The sequence below is a fragment of the Lissotriton vulgaris genome, chromosome 9 (assembly GCF_964263255.1).
Source record: "Lissotriton vulgaris chromosome 9, aLisVul1.2, whole genome shotgun sequence".
Lineage (NCBI taxonomy): Eukaryota > Metazoa > Chordata > Amphibia > Caudata > Salamandridae > Lissotriton > Lissotriton vulgaris.
The window spans coordinates 80,858,776-80,881,721 of record NC_141697.1 but is presented as its reverse complement, the minus strand read 5'-3'; the positions used below and the strand labels follow the sequence as shown (position 1 = coordinate 80,881,721).

The 22,946-nt window shown below is 45.1% G+C and overlaps 1 protein-coding gene across 1 annotated transcript in view; it reads left to right on the top strand.

Annotated features, from left to right (window-relative positions):
• The window catches only part of CDAN1 (codanin 1), a 232,752-nt gene that overhangs the window by 121,257 nt on the left and 88,549 nt on the right, over positions 1-22,946 (top strand). The window contains exons 11-15 of the mRNA XM_086937098.1: positions 3,102-3,313; positions 4,254-4,368; positions 8,996-9,142; positions 13,281-13,447; positions 15,702-15,783. Of these exons, the coding sequence (XP_086793224.1) occupies positions 3,102-3,313; positions 4,254-4,368; positions 8,996-9,142; positions 13,281-13,447; positions 15,702-15,783 (723 nt within the window). The remainder of the gene's footprint in view (positions 1-3,101; positions 3,314-4,253; positions 4,369-8,995; positions 9,143-13,280; positions 13,448-15,701; positions 15,784-22,946) is intronic.

Here is a 22,946-nt window from a genome sequence, read left to right as displayed (position 1 = left end):
TCTTTTTATTTCACCCACGCTCACTTTTTGCACATTCACTTGTTACCTCCTTGCATGGTCCCCTTACATCCACACACCCTTTGGCGAAGGAATAGAAGATCCCCGCCAAAGAGCAACAATTATTGTTGCCCGACAGGCATTGCACTGCCAGCCTGGCGCAGGGGCAGGGTATCGATGATGACACTGAACAATCACCGGGTGGGATTACAAGTGTAGTCCAACCGGCGACTTGTGTGAGATACCCCAAAAATTCCAAGAGAGGGTTCACTACACTCACTTTTTTACTGTTTGACCCGACAAGAGAGAGACCTATGACAGTCCTTTAGCTGACTGCTACCGGGGAACTCTGTATTTCTTTTTGTTGATATACTACTGCCCGATAATCAGACCGCTGTAGGCAGGCCCTCAACATGTGGAGTAGGTCTGCCCTTCATCCTTCAGAACAGCTCTTTATCTCCTGTTGCCCTTATGAGAAGAGATAGGTTGTCTCAAACATGGGATTGCTTTGTCACAAAAAGGCGAAATATATTGCATTCCACCAGAAGCGTGGCAGATATTCAGTGCTCTTTGCTGGAGTCTCACTCATGAGAATCTGCAGCATACCCATGAGGCGGGCACAATTCCGGTTTATGCAGTAAACTTGTTTGTATGTCCAATCAAGGGTAAAGACAGTAGTTACTTCGGCTGTGCTCAGGAACTTACTTTCTTCTGCATTTACTATTTTACATTGTACTGCAACAGTTCTTTAAAAAACTGTGACTATGTGAAGCACCAGTGCTAGAGACGAGAACGCTATGTCAAAGATTCACATACAAAGCTCCGCCTCTGCTGTGAGACTGCAGTTAATTTACTATTCAATTGTGCCAAGATAGGATGATGTATGGTAGCCTTTAATGGTTATGGAGTTCTGGCAGCCTCGCTGGCTACAGTGCAGACTCGGGCAGTGAGGTGACATTAATGTAATGTACTGCTGTTTCCCAAAGTCTCACTTATCCCCACCACCTCATTCACCACTCTTGCCCCCTATATGGTTTCGTAACCTCTATGTTGGCAGAACTAATTTTGTGAAAATTCTCTGTTGCCTTATTTACTTTCTTTTGGAGTATGAACGTCTGTCTGCTGTTTTATTTTGAGCAGAAACTTTATTCTGATTCTTTGACAGAGTTTAACTATCCACTGTTGTGTACAGTGCTTTGTAGTGTACACTGTAGTGTGCATATGTGTTTATTAAGTAAATTGTAGGGCAACTTTGCAGCTTTTCTCTATAGTCGATTTGACTGGTGAGGCTATAGAACAGTGTTTTGTAAACCATTAAAAGGGCATGGTCTGGGTGTTAAATGCAGTGGGTTGGAGTCCTCTTGTATGCTGTGTTAAATTCTTCTGTATTTGTATGTATTTGGAGATATTCATCAGTTCCCAAATTGCATTTCATGAATCGAAACGGTCAGTGGAGTGGAGACATCCTTGAACAAATTGTAGACCTACATGGATATGTGTGTTGCGGAGTCAGCTTCGTGAAATAATCACGGGCAAAGTAGCAGTGTGCTTCTCGAGGAGGCAATCTTATGAGGACATTATTAGCGGTGTGCTTGGCAAGGAGACAAACTCCCTTTCTTTAAGCAGACTTTATTGGGTTTCTTAGCAGCAGCAAACGGGCCATGTTCTAACATTGCATGGTATGTCATTGAAATCTTACCCATCAACCATCCACCTCTAACCTTCCCCACAACTCCCCACTCTCCACCCTGAGTCGCGCCCTAATATATGCAAGCCAAGTTCATTATTCAGTACAGTCCCCTCCCCAAACTCCACGCCACTTTGTTAAAGAAACAATCTTGCGAGCAAATTGAAATCTCTGTGTGCTGAAAGAAAGAGTGTAACAAGGATTTTGTTGAATTAAAAGGTGTAGGTATGTGGTAGGCGAGTTGAAGGAAGAACGGTGCAGCGATGAGTTTAGCAAGAAGTGTAATGATAGGCTTTTCATTGTTGAAATAAAGGAAGGAGACCAGTAGTATTTGTGTAATCCTGTTTGAGGTATGTGGATGCTCAAGTACGCTCCGTGCATCCATTCATGTACGAGAATGGAGTGATCTAGAGCGTTTTTATTTCCATGGCTTCTCGCGCCAAAGTACGAATGAGCACTGTCTCTGATTACAGACGAACCTCTTTTCTTAAATCCTACTTTTAGTAACATTATTCCTAATGTACAGAAAGCCTGCTTTAAAGAAAAAGAACTACATTGCTACTAGGCTATACTCCATAAAGTCTCATTTCATGTTCTGCCTTTTCAGTAAAAAAAACCAGAAGCAGTCTCTTTTTGAATTGATGCAAGAACATGAGTTCCTGCCTCCCTTCCCATCACACTACTCTTTTTTTTCTTTCTTAATCCTTTCTCTGTTTGCCTATTTTTTTTTTATATATATCTTTATGTCAGGGAGAAGTATCCGAAGCTGCCAGTGGGCATTGTGCTGAGCTATATAACAATGAGTTTAAATGTCTCTTTTGTTAAGACATGTCAGGCCCTTACCAGGGCACATTTTTATTGGTAAAGATCTTAGCACATTTCCTCTTCCAGTGTCTGACTTGAATTGCGAGGCTATCTAATCCTAGAAGCAGATCTTCTCTTGAAAGATAGAGCCCTCTTAATTTTTCAAGCGATACTGCTAATCATTTTTAAAAATAGTTCTTTCTCTGGTCTTCCATTTGCCCTTCACTGTATATTGTGGTGATTTTGCACTTACGCGAAAAGATTAAATTTTTTCCTTTTCCTTGCGAAATAATGGATTGCAATGATTTGAGCAGCACTGACCATTTTGAAGGATTACATATTTTTTGCGGAAAAAGTTTATTTTCATCTGTGGTGTTTCGCTTTTTGTATAAATCAAGTAGCAATGGTCCTCGCAGGGCATAGTACTTTGTTGATGTATAAAACATTATCCATATTGTGGGGTTTATAATGCATTTCAATACGTTTGACTCTGTTAAAATATGTAATGTGTAGGCAGTCTAAACTAAGCACTGGTGTACGGATACACACACACACATTCTGTTTCTTCTTTTAATATCTTGCTTAACATTGAAACTTGTCTTTCGACTTATAGATGTGTAAAGGCTCGAACGCTGGTGGAGGAAGCGGAAGTGGTGATGCCCCAGATCAGGATGTTCTGAACATGCTGGGCTCGGATAACCTGGTCCGCCTGAAGAGGCTGCAGGAACGGTTTGTGGCCCCACAGAACATTGGGGGACCCTGCCCTCCCCCGTCCTTTCCAGGATGCCAGGAGTTCTTTAGGGACTTTATACTGAGTGCAGGAAGGTGAGCAACTAATCACAGCACAGCTTTCAGTTTTCTTAGACAGGCGAGCACAGTGTACTTGTAATTAGATTGTTTTTTTTTGTCATCAAACGGTATCCAAACCTGAGCCTTGACAAAAGAAGGCTGTGATGCTGCATTTAACTTTCAAATCTATGTTTAGCAGACATTGCCCATCGCCAGAGTAAGTCATTGCGTTAAACCACATAGAATTATGACTGCCTTTGGCTCTTTTACAGGCATCTGATGTAATATGGTTTTTTGGTAACTGCCACTAGTTACCAGTGCCACCATAACTAATGTGTTGTGCTGAGAGATAAGTGCATAGTAATCCTTTTTTTTAAAATAAAATGGTGAGCATGCCACATTCACTCATACACTCTTCTTCTATTAAGAAGCATTTTTATGGAAGACTCCACGTAGTCCTATTTGTGAAAAGTAGGAAAAGTATTTGAAACAAATGCAAAGGAAAATCTCCTGGTTGAGGGGATAAAGTCCTCTACATGTAAAGGCACTTTGCAGACACCGTAGCTATGTATTGATAGCATGCTTTGCAGTGAAGGCTTAAAAAGTTTCCTACCCATGTAACAATAGCTTAGCATTTTGGCAAAAACTGGGTAAATAGTAATTTTACAAATGTATCCGTTGTTGCCTCAGTCAATCAATCAGTAATCTTCTAAAGTGCGACTATTCACCTGTGAAGGTTTCAAGAGAGTGTGTTTTGTGTGTGTGTGTGTGTGTGTGTGTTTGTGTGTGTTTTGTGTGTGTGTGTGTGTTTTGTGTGTGTGTGTGTGTTTTGTGTGTGTGTGTGTTTTGTGTGTGTGTGGGTGTGTGTGTGTGTGTTTTGTGTGTGTGTGTGTTTTGTGTGTGTGGGGTTCTGCAGCTTAGTCGTTGAGCCAGGTCTTGAGGTCCTTCCTGAATTGCCTTTACTTCTGTCCCATAGTTTCCAGTTCAACCAGCACCTCATGGATAGTCTCTGCCAAAAGATTCTGCATCTGGATGCAATTTCTTTGATCGAGCATGAGCCCTGTGACGGCGAGGCGGATACGGATGAGCAGGTACGGAGAGCATGAAAATCTTTGTTACTTTGTATATTGAGAAGCCATTTTCTTCTGTTTGCTCTTTCATCTCAGATTTTATTTTTTTACTGATTATATGATTTGAATACTAAAGACAATTAGATCGTCCAATGACTCTTAAGTCATCATATTCCAGGTCAATTGTTCCCTTTACAAACGACTATAATCTAGACATTAATTTAAGTCCAAATACCTCACTAAGGTCATTAAAATGGAACTCCCAAAATGTATCAGGTTGTTAAATGAAAACCCAAGAATGGGGTCTCCGGCCTGCTCAGAGTCCTCTGGTAACCTTAGTGTGCTATCTCCAAATCAGAATGGGGTAGGTGAGGGATGAGAGAAGCTAAAGATGGATTTGGGAAAATGCTTTTCTCGTTTTAAATAGTGCACGTTTTCCATTTTAAACTATAAAGGCTTTATTTCTTTTGTTCTGTTGTCCTATTTGCTGTTCCTTGGGGAGGAGGCTCATTTGATGTTGAGAGCTCTACTTGTGGAGAACGTGCTTCAAATCACATCCAGTTTTCAATGCTTGAAGAAGTCATGGAGCCTGGCTGAGTAATTCCTAGTGAGCTATTAAGTGTTGTTTTTTTGTGCGCTCCTGGTTTAAATGAATTGCAGTTGATCAATAAGTCAAACTTCTTCTTTTGCCTACTAACCAGCGAGGCGAATGTTCTTGGACAGGAATTGGGTTTCGTGGGCTTTTTACCTGGAAGTCTTTTACCCATTAGACATACTGTTCTGAAACCGTAAAGTCTGACCTGTACTTTTTTTTTTTTTTTTGTTTTTTTTTTTTTAGCATACTGAGACTTGCAAGCCTACCTTTTCTGTGACATAAGTCAGGAAACAGAGCTCTTTAATGTAATATAGTTGGAAATAAGGCTCGCAGACACCCCAGTATCTGTCGTTTCTGCCTAGATTGGGTACACGTGGTGTGTGCTTATAAGCTTATCCTATTCCTTAGTAATATTTTCACTGCAACAAGAAGTGGTGTGGTATATCTTTAAGGTGGAACTTGTGTAGAAACAGCTGCTGTAAATTCCTTGCTGGATACCAACAAGCACTCTAATCTCTGCTTGTTTACCAGTATAGTGGCACTCATGAGGCTCATGATCATAGCGAACTAGCTCGAGGTTCTTGCTGACTAAATGGGCAAGTACATCCTGTTCTATCTGGATTAATTCGGTATGGCCCTGAAATGCTCTCCCTGTGAGTATTTTCAAATCTTGTCAATTGTAGATCAGGGCAGAGTGTGTTTGCTTCTCATAGACTGATCAGCAGTCTCCCAGCTCTTTACTTTTGAAACTGGCCCAACTAAATTATGCCCATTAAGCCCAATCAGTGGAATTGCATAGCATTCGATACTCTCCTATGTACCCCTTCTTTCTCCTGTTATATTCTGTTTCTGCCTTGCTCTTCTGCTTCACCTGATCTTTTTTTTTTACCTAAGTCACCATTCACAAACTGATGCTGCTCATAACTTTTTTGGTTAGCTTTGTATCTCACTCTGAATTCAGGTGCTGAACTCTCTTTCTAGGGGTGATCCATGGATAAAAACAACCAGCTGCTGCTTGATACCATCTGATTTGACTTAGCCTTCTCTTTCACTCCTACACTTGCAGGTCTAATATCCTCCCTGGCCTTCAGGATGCAACTTCGTACTCTTTGATTCCAGCATTACCTTGAAATATAAGTGTCTTTACACAGTTATGATTCTTTGACTTCTCTAGTTACATTCCTTTCTACACAATCCACACTTCGCTAAATCAATTCTATATTGATACATGCAAGCTCACAGATACCCATGGCCCCAGCTCACACTATAGAAAACTTGAAACAAATAGCGAAAAGATCGTCTTCGTGTTTTTGCTCATTACAGATATTACAGCAAAAAGAGCTGCAGGCATTCCCACCCCATGCTGAGCAGTACAATTGCTCTGAAAGACCATATCCTGAATTTAGGGGTCCTTCGGATTCTTACTGTGCCTGCTGTGGAGTGGGACCTTCCTATACTTATTTTGGCTTGAAGGCCCAGTCTAGTGGGCACCTTCTCAAAATCCCGCTTCTGGTCCTGCAGTGGTCCTTTTACGTGAATCCTCCCCATGCTGATAAAGAGCCATTAGGGCTCAGCACGCTACACTTGGGTTAATGACTGGATTGTAAAATGTGTCTGGCTCTCCACCTGCTCTTAACCACTAGGGCTAAATTTATTGCACCGCCTATACATTATCACCTGGGACAAAGTGCTGAAATCCGACCAAGGAACACTAAATGAATACCTATGGAAGGAGCTACAGCAACAAGCCGCCTCACCCGCTGCCAAATACCTTAAAAGCAGCCTGGCCAATATTGGCCTAAACCAACTCTGGGATACTCCTACGAACAACTCAACGCTCAAAGAATTGGTTTGGAAGGCGGTCAAATACCTCTCATGGGTCGAGGACAAGGCATCCCTCTCGAAAAGGACACATGGGTTGATGACCCTGAACATGTACTCTACGCCAGCAGCTCAGAATTATCCTGATTTGGGTTATGCCAAAACGACTAAAATTAAGTTCTTGAAGTAAAGACTTGGCCTGCTACCCTGTATTCAGCATCTTCCTCACTGGCTAAAGGAGAAGGCGGGCTCTTTTTGCCGCTTATGTGGCTCAGCACCAGGCGATCTGCTGCACCTGTTATATACCTGTAAAGAACTGTGGGAAGAATGAAAGCAACTGCTAAAACGCCAATTCAATCAGCGAGGGATACGCTCCAGAAGACTTGTAGCACTGGCCTGCTTTGCACGTAACTCCTTCCGTGCTCATGACGGCTCCCGGCCGTCATGGGTTACGGTAGGTGTGTGCTCATGAGGGCCGGGAGCTGTCCGAACGTTGCCGCTCTGCCCACGTGGTGTTGATTCACCGCCTGTCCGGGAGAATTAAACAGCGGGCGGAGTTTGGATGGCTCCCGGCCATCATTAGCACACGCCCTCCGTGATTTATGATGGCCGGGAGCCGTCATGAGTACCGGAGCGCCACGCCCAATCCCGCCCGCCTCACACCGGGGCGGAATTTGCCCTGTGGCGAAGGGGTTAGTGACCCACAGTTGAACTGCTGCCTGGTAAAGTTCATGAGGTTGGCGGAAAAGAAAATGTCAACAATATAGCCATTACCCATTACAGGACAGCATCCAAGTAAAACTGCAATTTTATTATTTTCACTTGTTCCCATTGGGCGTGCCACTAAGTTATTTTATTAAAAAACATTTCAAGCACTTTATACACTTAGAACCACTTAACTGTTGGCCACCTCTCTGTCTGCCTAAACATTAAAGTAGTACCTGTCTGTCTTCCTCGATCTGTGAGATGGTACAGCCGAAGCCCTCAACTACATACTCTCACTTCAGGAAAAGTAGTTTGTGTCTTAGGCCCTGTCCTAACGCTTGCTTCCAGCTGGTAGCAAACTGTAGCATGTTCTGCTGTCTACTTTAAAAAAACTTGTCTGATTTAATTTCTCATCATCTTCATTGTTAAGCACCTTAATGGGGTTAGCTCTATCAATACACACTTTATAAAGTCACTTACTCTCTTTCAAAGTGGAAAGAAAGCAGTGAAATAAACAAGCCACATTTCATATGTTGAAGCAAACAAGAAAAGGTAATCTTTCCATGCATGTGCTGCCGCAGTGTTAATTAAATGTTGTGCAGCAGTGGAGACCCCACATAACCCAGCTGTTCTCCGAGACTACAACACATCCCGTTGTTCAAACCATGTGAGCAAGGAAGGCTCACTAAATGAAACCTATTTTTGAGACCCCAGTACAGAGCAGAATGATCCGCTTGAAATTCAGTGTCTGTCAGTATAGTAGGGCCACAGACCTGCCATACAGCAGAATGTGGTTTGGGCTGATTGGGGGGCATGAATACAGTTATAGAATTAGCTTGCCAATATAGAATTGGATGTTCCTAAAGCCAAGGTGCTTCTGTTGTGGCCTGAAGCATTTAAAGAGACTTTTATGAAGTCCCAGGATCTGAGATATCATGGGTTTGTGGGTCCTAAACTGGTTCACTGTACTTAGTTTTTTCTGAATAAATATGCATCAGATGTGTATAATTAATTTTGCATGATGTTTTTTTTTCCCCAGTATTGTTCTGTGTTTTACCTATTCCTTTTGCCTCTTTACGGTGGAAACCTACTGTAGACAGCCTTTCTTTGCTATGAGCCTTTCTATTTTGCCCCTGTTCATGACTTCCCCTTTCTATCCTCCTTGATTTTTGTTCTCTAAGTTTGGTGATTTTTTTTCTATCTCTCTCTGCCTTTGTATTTTTTCATTTATTTTGATATCTAGCTTTTACTGTACCCTTTCTCTTTCTCATCTTGGGTGGGGAAAGCTATTCATCACCCACTCCCTTTCACCATGCCTTCTCACCTGTGTGTTTGGACATGCACGTTTGCATCCACAAGAACAACTGCACACACACTCACTACATCAACAATTGTTTGAAAGTTAGTCTTTAGTTTAATTGTTGCTTTTTTTCCAACCTGGACGACTTTGCACAATGAGCCCCTACCCACGGTATACTCTTCAACATCAAACTCTGTACTTTAATTCTCTCTTCTTTTTCGTTGTAGGATGAAAAACAACATTTTACCTCTGTCCTTATGACACTTCGGCTCCTGGCAAAGTTCCTAGGATTTGTTACTTTCCTTCCCTATCGCACAACAGAGCCCCTGACAAAGGGAGACCTGCAAGAGTCTGCGGTGGCCTTACGAAACCAGGTGTGTAATAGAGAGATTAAGTAGCTGATCTGAGGTCTTGACCAATTTATGTTTTCATTAAGTTTTCTATTCATTTATTTTTAAAATTTTGTAAATTGATTCTGAAGACAGGAGCAAGCTATTGCAGATTGTAAAACTGCATTAATGAGACCTGTTTGTTTTCACATTCTTTGTAGTTCTCACTGTAGGTGTCCTAAGCATGGCTTGCCATGCCTTGTTAGTTCCTTCTGATCTGTTCTTTATCTGCCCAAGTGGATTAAAACATTTGAGTCGAATGTAAGAGCTCAATCTGGGTTCTGGTATTCAATGGTAGAGACTGGACTCCTCCTGTGAGGGTGTGTGCCTCGGAACCCCACTACCCATAGTCCGGAGAGACTATTCATGCTGTAGGTTAGTGGATTATGTGGTTTGGTTGTGAGACCTCATCTGGCCTAGTTAGGTTTCTTTAATAGAACCCTTAGCTCAGTCCTGGGCAGGTGTGGCACAGGGCAGTCCGGCTTAATCAAAGGAACAATTGTAAAGTATTTAGAAATACCAAAACAGGTAAGCAACAAACACAACATAGTAAAAATCCAACACCAATTTACAATAATTAGTGTATTTGTATCTTTAAATTGACACCAGAACAACAAAAATCTATTGAGAGGAACCAGAGATATGATTTTTCAAATGTGACTATGAATGTGTCCTCATGTTCGTAACTGGTGCTCTGTAAAGCGTTCTGGTACCTGATACCTTCAGGTCAAGTTTACGCTATATAAAACTCCGTAAAATAAAAATATTTCAAAAAGGAATATATGTAACTTTTAATCTTTTAGACACAATAAATTGTTGCCAGTGGTTGGTAGACAATAGGCTAAAATGCCTGTTACAGTTCTTTTGTACTAATCACAATGGTTTTGCGCCTGTCAGTGACCAGTCAGGTAGCAGCTTACTGATCGTAGTCCGCAGTCTTGGTGTCCTCAGTGCACTTTTCTCCTTTAAACACGGTCCAGCAAGAAGTAGTCCTGATGCCAGAGAAAAAGGATGCTGGGGATGCCAGCAAGAAGTAGTCCTGATGCCCGAGAAAAAGGATGCTGAGGATGCTAGGGAGATGTGGTGAGTTTTCCTGAGGGCACCTTGGAGTCCACGAACTTCAGTGGTTGTCAGACTCAGGACTCGATGTCCACGCTGCAGCAGGAGAGTCCAGTGCCTGTCCAGTTGCCACTGGTCAACTGACCTCCTTGTTACATCTGGTTCAGTGTACTCTCACAGGTAAGCAACTGTAGGAAAGTGCCCCTTTTTGCATGGTTGCCATCCACTTTTTGCCTATTGTTAATGCTCATTGAGTGAGTGTGCTCTGGGTTCCTGTCAACCAGGCACCCAGGGCCTATGCTCTTTCCCTAAACTGTACTGTTGCAAAACCCAATAGGCAACTCTCTGGCCACATGTAAGACCCTTGTAAAAGGTACCATAGGTACCAAGGGCACCATGACCAGGGAAGGCCTCTAAGGCCAACAGCACTCATTGTGCCACCCTTAGAGGCCTGTACCTTTATATTTATATATATATATATATATATATATATACACACACACACCAGGATGCGTGTTTTAGTGAAGCGTCAACATGGCACACATGTGTGTGCCATGCCTACAACCCACTGCCCTGGCATAGTTCAGCCACCCCTCTGGTTGGGTGCACTAAACCAGTTGTGAGGGTACAGGTGCATGACTTTGCTACCTGTTGAAAGCTAAGTCGTTGTGTAACTAGAATAAAAGTGGTAAATTGCACTAATCACTGTGTATAGTGCTCAGTAACCATTGATATTCCCATGATCTAAGGAAAAGTCTTTACACTCTTTGCTCCACACCCCTTAAAACTTTAACACTCTTGATAGATCTGTGTGCAACTCACTATGTCAAGAATATGGTATACATGATAGAGCTACCAAATTCTATGCAGCTCAATGAAAAGGCACCATAGTTATTAGCAGACCAGTAAATATTTGACCTCTACCTTGCACTTGAGCTGTGAAATTACATTCAAATTCATTAAATAGTCACAAAGTTATTAGCAAATGAGCACTTTTTGACCCCTTCTTTAAGCCTAAGATTGTTGTACTGGGTGTAACTTTCTAACAGTTTGTCAGATTTCATGCAGATTAATTAAACTGCGCCGTATTAGCCCTTGGAAGCTTATTTGCCCCCTCTTAAGTTAGATGTAGCCCCCTTTTATAGATGTGAATAAGACTTGGCATATAAACAGAAAACTAAACATGCTACATGACTGCCATGTATCCAATTGCTGAAGTGGGCTATCACATAGCCCCTTCCCCATGCAGTCATGGATGGCGGGAGAATGTAAATGACACTCACACAGGCCAGTTGCAGAAAAGGGTTTGAGAGAGAGAGAGAGAGAGAGAGAAAATGTTATAAATTATTTTTATGACTACAACATGCTGGCAGGCAACGAACCCTGCTTGGCCTCTGAAGAGACTCTTAACTAAAATGATCACACTTCACATTTTCTACTCCCAGGGTTTGTCAAGACCAACCCCTTGCTTGCCATAGTAATCAGTAAGATTCCATGTATTGTATTGTATTGTACTGTAATTGCATTTATATAGCGCTTAATTCTCCTGACGAGGCGTCAGAGTGCTTTTTCGGCGAGTAGCGCCCTACTCCGGAACCTATAATGGATTGGAAATCACTACTATAGGTTATGGGATATTATTGTCTTTACCCCATATGCTTTTCACTGTAAGTCAAGCGTGGCTACTGGCTTAGTCATAATGTTTCATAATGAATAAATCCCATCACGTTTTGCATGTTTGGGCCAACCCTAGCTATGCAGGGCTCTCTTTTGTTCATAGCAGAGTTTGCCTGTAGGGCCTGACCTTTGTTCAAGCCCTGAACCTACCTATGCGGGCAGCAATCCTCTGGTAAGAACGACCTTAGGCACTGCACAGCCAGTTTTCAACATAGGGCCCTTACTCTGTACTTCAGTTTTGCTTACAGTAATGCTTTACATCAGTACTCCCTTTTTTTGGCCTATATGAAACTGGAATTTGCAGAAATTTACGACCTTGAAAAAATGATTCCTGTTTCAAATGAGAAAACTCGAATCTTTACAACTATACAAGATTCCGGTTTAATAATTGCGACCTTCTCATTTTGTAGTTCATTTTTCCACTCCTCATGGTACCCGTCTACTCACCTTTGTGACAGAATCTATTAAGTCTCACTTTCTGTGTGATTTTTCTTTTCCCACAACGTAAAACCTGCACGTTTTAGCAAATTCTGAAATTTTATGATGGCCGAAAAAAATTATTGAAGCCAAGTCACGTTTGTTAAAAATTTGAACTGGCGAGGTTCCTGTTTGCAAATTTAAATGGCTGAGATATCTCTAAATGTTGATTCTTCAATTGCCAGCTGACATATTTGTGAAACACTGATCTCTCAAAAGCTACTGATGTACCTGCACCAAAAACATACTTTCTGAGTGAAGTTCTTCTTTTATTCCAACTTTGGTGTAAGTCTGTTCACCATTCTTTGCTGTAGCTGAAAGCAAAATTTCCAGTAGGGGCTTGACTGAGAGATGCATGTTTTGGACCCTCTCAACCCTTTAACTGCTTTCTCCTGCTCAGATCTGTCTGGGGACTGGCATACTAAACCTTAGCTGGATTTACTAGTGATGTGCAGAGTTTTTTGCAGATTAGTGAAACCTCTCCAAAGAGATTAGCATTCACAAAACGCATTGTGCATGGAAAGTGCCGCTGAACCATATGTCTATGCACAAACTTGAGAGAAAACGTATGGATAACTCATTTTGAAGATTAATGGTACCTTAAAATGTAAACATGCAAAAGCAAATTTAGGAAAAAAGGCATTTCAGGAATCCCTTTCTAAGAAATAGTAACTTTTTCTCATCTTGAAAATTTCTGTTAAATAGTTTAGGTGAAATAGTTTCTCACTAACTGTATTAAATAAAGTTGTTTATGAAATCACATACACCTGCGATTGTCACTTTTGAAATCAGATCAGTTGGATGGTTAGTGACAAAAGGAGACGTGGAAACTTTTTTCATTAAAACAAGTTATGTTTCTGTAGTTGGAGGCGAGTATGATCACCCAATGTATGTTGTGGTTTCTTTACAGACCCTGCCTGGACTGGATGTGCTGGGCCTACTGAGGCGTTGCATACAGACTCGAAGGATGATTCTCACCGTGCCTTGGACCGTAGAGTTCCTCTCACTTGTGGACCACGTGGCCCCGTTTCTGGACTATTATAGCAGAGTGTTTACGCTCCTGCTGCACCTGTACCGGTGAGCGCCAAGGAAGAAGTACCCACACTGCTTGAGGTGTCGTTTCTAGACAGGATCAGGTCAGCTGACCGCTAGGTGGACGATGGGATGAGAACTGAGAATCTGTGTGGGTTTAGCACCATGAGAACCATTTTGGGATTGCAAATAAATACACAAAAGAAAAACCCTGGTGGACTCTGTTATTTATAGCTAGAAAAATTCTCTGCCATTACTCAAGCTTTGCTTTAGCTTTCTTCTTGGTTTGTGTCAGGCTGTCTTATATTCACTGTTTGCCACTCCATCATTACGGCAAGGGTGTCCATGCAATTACTGTTCTTAATATATTGTGCTTATTGTTTGTTTCTATGATGTAAAGTTTTCTTATGTTACTTCTGATCTGACCTTTAGCACTAGTAATAATTACCTTCTGAAACACTTTTAGCTTTGTATACTTTTTATTTCTTGTAGGTGTACGATTCCTAATTGTGCCTCCTCCTTTTCATCTCACATTTAAGTTATTGAGTCTCTCCTTGTAGGATATAAAACCATTTTGTATCCTGTCCCGGAACCATCTCCCAGACGTCTTTAGCCTTACCTTAGTCAGTAGCTCTTTGGAGCACTCTATACCAGGTTTCTCCAAAGTCTGTTCTGGAGGGCCGGATCCATGCCAGGTTTTTAAGATAACTACATTTATCTAAATGGGGATATACTAAAAATCTGGCATGGATCCTGCCCTCCAGGGCCGACTTTGGAGAACCCTGTTCTATACTATCTGAAGCTCTGCAAGCCTGGCTCCCTGAGCTAAAACTTTGCTACCACATCTCCCTGATCTGAAATTCTGCAAGCACTGCTGATTGATCTATTAGCATTTCTGAAGTTCCTTACTTCTATCTCTCTGTAATGCATTGTGATATTCTCTACTCTTCTGCCTGCTGTGAAGCTCTGCAAGCATCACTGCCTGATCTAAAGCTTTGCTAGCAAATTCTGCAAGCTTCGCAGCCCGATTTGATGCTCTGCTAGCTTTGGTGCCTGATCACAAGCTCTGTTTGCATTGCTGTCTGACCCGAAGTTCTGTTAATGGGTTTGCCTGATCGAACGTTTTGAGCACTTTGCTACCTTATGTGAAGCTCTGCTAACATTGGTGCTGCCTCTGAAAGTCTGGTAATATTGCTTTCTTACCTGAAGTTCTGATAGTACCTCTGTCTCATCTGAAGCTCTGGTAACATTGCTACCTCATCAGATGCTGCAGTTACATTGCTGCCTGACCTGAAGCTATGTTACCTTTGCTGCCCCATCTTAAAAGCGCCTTGTAAGAGAACATATTTACCCATTTGCATAAATTGGTAAGTAAAAAGGAAGTGTGGATTACGGTTAATAAAGTCATACAATTAAAATTTATTTTCATTAACTCACATTAAGTCCTTGAGGGCCAGATGTATCTAGCCTTTACCGTTTGCAAACGGTAAAAAGCCTTTTGAGATGTACCATCCCAAAAGCCATTCGCAAAATAGAGAATCGCAATTTTTGCGATTACCTATTTTGCAAATGCATTTAATGCAATGCAGGAAGCAGGTAAAAATTGCGATCTTGCTTTAAGGAATTGCAAAATACCACCAACTTCAAGTTGGTGGTAATTTGCAGATGCCTAGAAAAATGCAAATGTTTGCATTTTTCTAAGGGGCATGTGGCACGCACACATGCCCTTAGGGCATGTATATGCGCCACATGTGCACACTTACCTTTTTTGGGGGTGGATCTGGGTGGCCTTTTGGCCCCCTATCAACCTTTTAATTGCATTTGCAATTTGCGATTACCAATTTGGTAATCGCGAAATGCGAATATCTTCCTTATTCATTCCTATGGGCCTCTAGGCCCATAGGAATGAATGAGAAGGCATCCTTAATAGTGAAACGCAATAAAGGAATATGTAGGAATCGCTATTTTGTTTGGGAAACCTACATACATTGCATTTTGCGATTCCATAAGAGCGAATTGGTAAAATTTGCTATTATGGACCCACAAAATTCAATGTTAATACACCTGGCCCCTAGTCCTTAAAAACTGTTAGGCCCAATTTTCCAAAGAAGCGAGTAAAATCCTACCACTTCAGTCTTATCGGGGGTCCTGAGACAAACAATGCCATCCTTGAGTATTACTTTAGCAGGTGGCAATAATGTTTTGCAGAAACGTTGCTTGGTATCTTAAGTTTCATGTTACTACTCTGTGTTTCTCATTCAACCCTAAATGCTTCCTTTACCTTTCCATCATACCGCAGATGCATGGTTCTCTCGGAGGAGAAAGAGATGGGCTTCCTGAATAAGCTGCTCATACTGGCGGTGCTTGGGTGGCTCTTTCAGGTACTGTATGTGGACCCCCCCATGTGTACTTTCAAACATTTTCTCTGTTTGCAGTTTGCAGATGTTTAAGTCAGTGACCCCTTTGTTGTAGGCTCATGAGCCCCCCCTGTGTTCTGAGTAACTGAACAAGAAATTCACCATTCAAGAGGTATTTCTCACAATCGGAAACATTCACTGTATTATTCCCTGCTTTATCAAGAATAACAATGAGTTGCGATCTGCACAATGTTTGGACACAGGATGTTACCCAAGCCTATTTTTTTACAAAAAATGTGCCACATAAAACGTCATACAATTCTCGATCATAAAGGACTCTTAAACGACTGAGGGAATGTATGACCAGGGTGTCCTACACTGGTCCTCGAGAGCTGGAGCCATGCCTGATTATGTAGATTTTTCCTTTTCTATTCCTTGTATGATAGTTAATATGTTGTGACTGCCCTGACAATCTGCCAGAGCTCAAATCCTTTTAAACTAATAATGGTTTCCCCTGATCCAGATAATGCAAACCTGTTCAGCAGACTACCCTGTAAAGGTGCCATAGACAACACATGTGCCCTGGATTTGAGGATGAACTAATCTACCCATCCAACTATGAAGGCAGAAGAGTTGACAGGGTCCTGTCCATTTGGGATGTCTGCTTGAGCTTGTGTGTGTGGTGTAAGATCGGTTCCTACAGTTTGAGGATGAAGATGTCTACTATTAAGTTTCTTTACAAACAAAACATGCTATGACCAACAGCGTCTGCTTCACGGAAGCAGTTAGCACATACAATCAAGGATACTCCTTCGTTCGAGGCATGTGGGCTGCTGAATTCATATCTGTGCATAGATCGCCGCCTAGTGTTGGGTCCGGATGATTGCACATTGTTGTCCTGGAAGAGTCTTCGAAGTATCACGAGATAGGTGGCTCCTCCCCTGGACTACAGTGCGCATGGGCATCGCCTCCATCCCCAGATTGTTTTTTTCCGCCATTGGGTTCGGATGTGTTTCGGTTCCCTCTGTCGGAATCGATAATAGTTTAACGTTTCTAACTTGAGACCAAAAGGTCTTTAGGCTTGGCGCCGGTATCGTTCTTCGTTCGGGTTTGAGTATTCTTCAGCTCCGAACTCTTGCTGCCCTTCCGCGTGCTGTCGGCGCGGACGGGCCTACACGACGCTCCAGACATGGAACGAACTCCGTTCAAGAGGTGTCCGGTGTGCACCTCCAAGTATTCACACCTCGACGTGCACCCAGTGTGCAACAAATGTCTGTCGCCGGACCATGACGAGACCAGGTGTATGGCCTGTTCAAAGTTCCGGTGTAAGAAGACCCTTAAGCTTCGTCGGGCCGCTCGACTCCAGGCCCAGTTATCAGCGCCCCCGCCAGACAACATCTTCGAAGAAGGCGTTGGAGACGACAATGTCTTTCAGGTTTTGGACTCTAGCCCGGCGTCAGAAGAAGAAAACTACGACGCGGGAGACGAGGAGTTTGATGAAGTCGTCGGTGAGGTAGGGGACGACGATGGGGCCATTGCCACCGTGGAGGATAGCTCAGAGGAGGAGCATCCTCAGACTGACTCAGGGGTCAACCCCCATTATACGGCCCGGGTCGAGGGATCGCCTTCGGGCCTTACCCAAGACCTTGTTAATTGTCCCACGGCCTCGCCTACGGGCCCGGCCACGGACATTTCTGATGGGCCACTCCCGTTGAAGAAAACGAAAGTGAAGCCATCGGGGTCCACACCACCGGTTTTGAAACCGAAAGTGAAAGTCGCTCTGGTGGGACTGAAAGCTCCAGAGGCCTCGAAGTCAAAGAAATTCAAAATGGCCGACAGCAAGAGCCACGCCAAGATGGCCGACCCGAAGACCCCGGTGTCGACGCCGAAGGCAAAGACGACCGACGCGGCCACGTCGGCGCCGAAGGTGGTCGAGGTCGAGGTCGATGACCCGAAGAAGGCTCCAAAAAAGCGTCGGGGCGACGCCGAAGCTCTAGCCGCGCCGACTCCGGCCGTCAAGGCCAAGGAGGGTGATGTGTCGACTCCGAAGACAGTGCCTTTCACCGACCCAGCTTCGGACTCGGGGAAATCGCTTGAGCAGGTCCAGCCCTCTCCGGCCTTAGCCAAAAAGGTAGTCGAGTCCCTGCAGAGGATTCGGAAGGACGCTGAGGCTCCCGAACCGAAGGATGTGGTGCCGAAGCCTACACCGAAGCCGGCAAAGGCGCAGACGCCTATCCGCTACACGCTGCCGCCGAAGACGACGCCGAAGGCTTTCGCTCCGAAGCATGGGGCAGGGGTGCCTCTGAAGGCGGTGTCAACGCCCAAGGCGTCCTTGGTGGTGCCGAAGCCTCGGCTCCGGCCGCTCGCAGATGAGGAACATCGGGAGGTTATCATCGACGCCAACACCGGGAAGCTCTCTCTCCTCAAACGGAAGATCACCACGGAGCCGGTGTTGGAGCATTATCGTATTCCACACAAGAGGGACTCTGCGGGTACTTCTGCCCCTATTGAGCCTGCATCTCCACATAATTTGGAACTTTCACCAACGCATTCAAACGCTGGGGAAGGTGACGGAGATGATGAGGACGAGTATAACTATCCAGCTTACTCGGATCCAGAGGAGGTACATGAACCTTGGTCTGCCGGAGGCGACCCTGAGGACCCTCAGTCGAGTCAGGAGCCGCAGCTTTTTGCTGCTAAGACTTCTCCAACAGAGGACTCTGCAGCCTTCAACGCTCTGATTGAGAGGGCTGCGGCTCATCATGATGTTGACCTACATTCAGATCCTGTGGATGTCGATTTTCTGTTTGACACTTTCTCTGTGGCTGAAAAGTCAGTCAAGACATTGCCAATGCTAAAGGGAGTGCTAAAACATGCGCCAAAGGTTTTCAAAGAGCCCACTCGGGCGCGAGTGGTCAATCCTCGTATTGATAAAAAATACAAGGCAGCGCCCTCGGATCCAACTTACATCAGGGGGCACTTGCCACTGGATTCTTTGGTGGTATCCAACGCACGTAAGCGGGCGAACTCGCAGACCACGGGTGACGCTCCTCCCCCAGATAAAGAGTCGAAAATATTTGAAGCCTCAGGGAAAAGGATTGCTGCGCAGGCAGCTAATATTTGGCGCATTTCAAACACGCAGGCCCTACTTGCACGCTACGATAGGGCGCATTATGACACCCTAGAAACACTTCTGCAACACTTGCCCGATCAGTACAAGGAGGCAGGGGAAATGTTGATTCAGGAGGGAAAGCTGATCACCAACGCTTCCATCAAATGTGCGCTGGACGTGGCTGATACCGCCTCCAGGGCAATCAACACTAGCGTGTTGCTGAGGAGACATGCATGGCTTAGGATATCAGGATTCAAACCAGATATACAGACGACCATCCTTAACCAAACAGTTAATCCTGACCACCTGTTTGGCCCTGAGGTGGATGCGACGCTTGAAAAAATGAAGAAAGACACGGACACTGCCAAGTCTATGGGGGCCCTCCAGTCTCAGCAGTTTCGGGGTGGTTCCTTTCGCCGCTCCAATAACAGAGGCACCTCAAGGGGTCAGGCATCACAGTCCACACCATATTACAAGACCAACACCCAGACCTCATACACCAACAAGAGTAGAGGTGGTTACAGGGGCAACAACATCAAAGGCAGAGGACGTGGGAACAACAGCTCCAGGTCCTCCACAGCTAACAAACAGTGACGCCTTGTCACTGCCCCCCGACCACACAACACCGGTCGGGGGGAGACTCCAGCAGTTCCTGCCCGCGTGGAAATCCATCACCACGGACAGGTGGGTCAAGTCTCTTATCCAGTACGGTTACTGTCTGGAACTTACTTCCACTCCACCAAACATACCTCCAAGAAGCCGTCCTATGTCCGGCGAGCACTTGCACTTGTTGCAGCAGGAGGTTCAAGTCATGCTGCAAAAAGGGGCAATAGAGCTCGTCCCACTGCAAGAAAGGGGAACAGGAGTTTACTCTCTGTACTTTCTAATCCCCAAAAAGGACGGATCCCTAAGGCCCATCCTGGACCTCAGGCCCCTCAACTGGTACATTCTATCGGAGCACTTCCATATGCTCACGTTGCAGCAGGTCCACCCCCTGCTTCGACAGGGGGACTTCCTGCTACGCTAGATCTGAAGGATGCGTATTTTCATATCCCCCTGCATCCTTCCCACAGGAAGTACCTCAGATTCACGATTCAAGACCAGCACTACCAGTTCAGGGTTCTGCCTTTCGGGGTCACCACAGCGCCAAGGGTTTTTACAAAGTGCCTGGCGACTGTGGCAGCGCATCTACGACGCCAGAACGTCCACGTCTATCCCTATCTGGACGACTGGCTCATTCAGGCAAAGACAGAACAGCAGTGCGAGGGCCACGTGTCCCGCACAATTCACCTCCTGCATGATCTGGGATTCTCGCTGAACTATCCAAAATCCCATCTCCAGCCCGCCCGTGTACGGCAGTATCTGGGCACGACAATAGACACTCTGGCAGCCACTGCGCAGCCAAATTCAGTGAGAATCGCCAGTATCCAAACGCTGATCCAACGATTCAGACCTCAGCACTCGCTTCCAGCGAAAGTGTTCATGCAGTTGATAGGCATGATGGCCTCCTGCATCTCCATCGTCCCGCACGCGAGACTACATATGCGTCCGCTTCAGGAGTGCCTAGCACGTCAATGGACTCAGGCTCACGGGCAACTGACAGACCTAGTGTTGGTGAGCGGTCGGGCATACAACTCTCTGCATTGGTGGAATCCACAAAACCTTTGCAAGGGCCGACCGTTCCAGGAGCCTGTGCCACAGATTATCCTGACAACGGACGCTTCTCTCCAGGGATGGGGAGCGCATGTACTCCACTACACAGTGCAGGGACTATGGACACTACAGCAAAGGAAGATGCACATCAACGTTTTGGAACTGATGGCGATCTTCATGGCCTTGAAGGCATTCAAAGTACATCTGTGCAACAAGGTCGTGTTGATCCGGACGGACAACATGACGGCCATGTACTACATTCAGAAGCAGGGGGGCACACACTCTCCGCAGCCGTCTCATCTGGCTCAGAGCATGTGGAAGTGGGCCATTCAGAAGAACATCTTCCTCATGGCAGAGCATCTCCCGGGCAAGGACAACCAGATGGCGGACCTGCTCAGCAGGCACAGCCACCAAATGCATGAGTGGGAGATACATCCATCAGTACTCCAACCGTACTTCCAAAGATGGGGTCATCCAGAGATAGACCTGTTCGCCACAAAGGAGAACGCAAAATGCCAAAGCTTCGCTGCCAGGTTCCCACACCCGCAATCGCAGGGCAATGCGATGTGGATGAACTGGTCAGGCAGATTTGCGTACGCTTTTCCCCCAGCACCTCTGATACCGCTGGTGGCACGCACACTCAGGCAGCACTCGATGACTCTCATCCTGGTTGCTCCAACGTGGGCTCGCCAACCATGGCACACCACGTTTCTGGAACTCTCTAGGGTACCGCATCAAAGGCTTCATCTCACGCCCAGCCTTCTGATGCAGAGCCATGGCGACATTCAGCACCCAGATCCGCAACAGCTCAACCTGGCGATCTGGCTCCTGAAGTCCTAGAGTTTGGCTACCTCAACCTTCCCCCCGATTGCATGGACATCATTCGGGAGGCAAGGAAGCCCACTACCAGAGCTTGTTATGCGGCTAAATGAAAGAGGTTTGTCATTTACTGTGTAAACCACAATATTGACCCGCTGGATGCTTCTATTCAGAACATCATTTGTTACCTGTTCCACCTGTACCAATGCAATTTGGCGTACTCTTCCATCCGCATTCACTTGTCTGCAATGGCAGCATACCTCCAGAATAGGCAACACCTATCACTTTGTAAGGTCCCTGCTATCAAGGCTTTTCTGGAAGGACTCAAAAGAGTCATTCCACCACGGACGCCACCAGCTCCGGAATAAAACCTCAATGTGGTTCTTACAAGGCTGATGGGTCCTCCCTTTGAGCCACTGCACTCTTGTGAGCTTCAGTTTCTGACTTGGAAGGTTGCTTTCTTAGTAGCAATTACATCGCTACGGAGGGTTAGCGAGTTGCAGGTGCTCACCATCCAGGAACCTTTCTTCCAAGTACACGCTAACAGGGTGGTACTCCGCACTAACCCTAAATTCTTACCCAAGGTTGTATCTCAATTCCACATGAACCAGACAATTGAGTTGCCAGTGTTTTTTCAAAACCCAGAGTCGCTGGCAGAGCGGATGCTCCACACCCTTGACGTTAAAAGAGCCTTGATGTACTACGTTGACAGGACAAAAGATTTTCGTAAGACCAAGCAACTTTTCGTTGCTTTTGCCTCACACCACAAGGGAAACGCTATCTCCAAAGCTGGGATCGCTAGGTGGATCGTGAAATGCATTCAGATCTGTTACGCTAAGGCTAAACGCACTCTCACAATTCCACCGAGAGCCCACTCCACCAGAAAGTTGGGGGCCTCTATGGCTTTCCTAGGTAACATTCCCTTAGAGCAGCCACATGGTCTACCACACATACTTTCACTAAACATTACTGTGTAGACGTGCACTCCAAACAGCAGGCAGCTGTTGGTCAGGCTGTTCTCAAAACACTTTTTCAGACTGCTGTAGCTGGCACGGGCGGCCGCCGATAAGAGGGGGACTGCTATGTATTCTATGCACAGATATGAATTCAGCAGCCCACATGCCTCGAACTGCAAATGCTACTTACCAGTATGCATCTGTTCTTGGCATGTAGGGCTGCTGACATTCATATCGCCCACCCTCCTCCCCGGCGCCTGTAGCAGCTGCAGTATTCATATATATATATATACATATGCTCATAGCATGGGCATCACTCACATACTTCACTCCATCTCTGCCAATGGCTAAAAACAATCTGGGGATGGAGGCGATGCCCATGCGCACTGTAGTCCAGGGGAGGAGCCACCTATCTTGTGATACTTCGAAGACTCTTCCAGGACAACAATGTGCAATCATCCGGACCCAACACTAGGCGGCGATCTATGCACAGATATGAATGTCAGCAGCCCTACATGCCAAGAACAGATGCATGCTGGTAAGTAGCATTTGCATTTCCAACATGGCACGCCATGGAGAAGTGGAGAAGTGTGGCTCAGGGGTTAGAGGCGGCAGACCCGGAAGCTGAGATCGGCCCTGGACCAGGG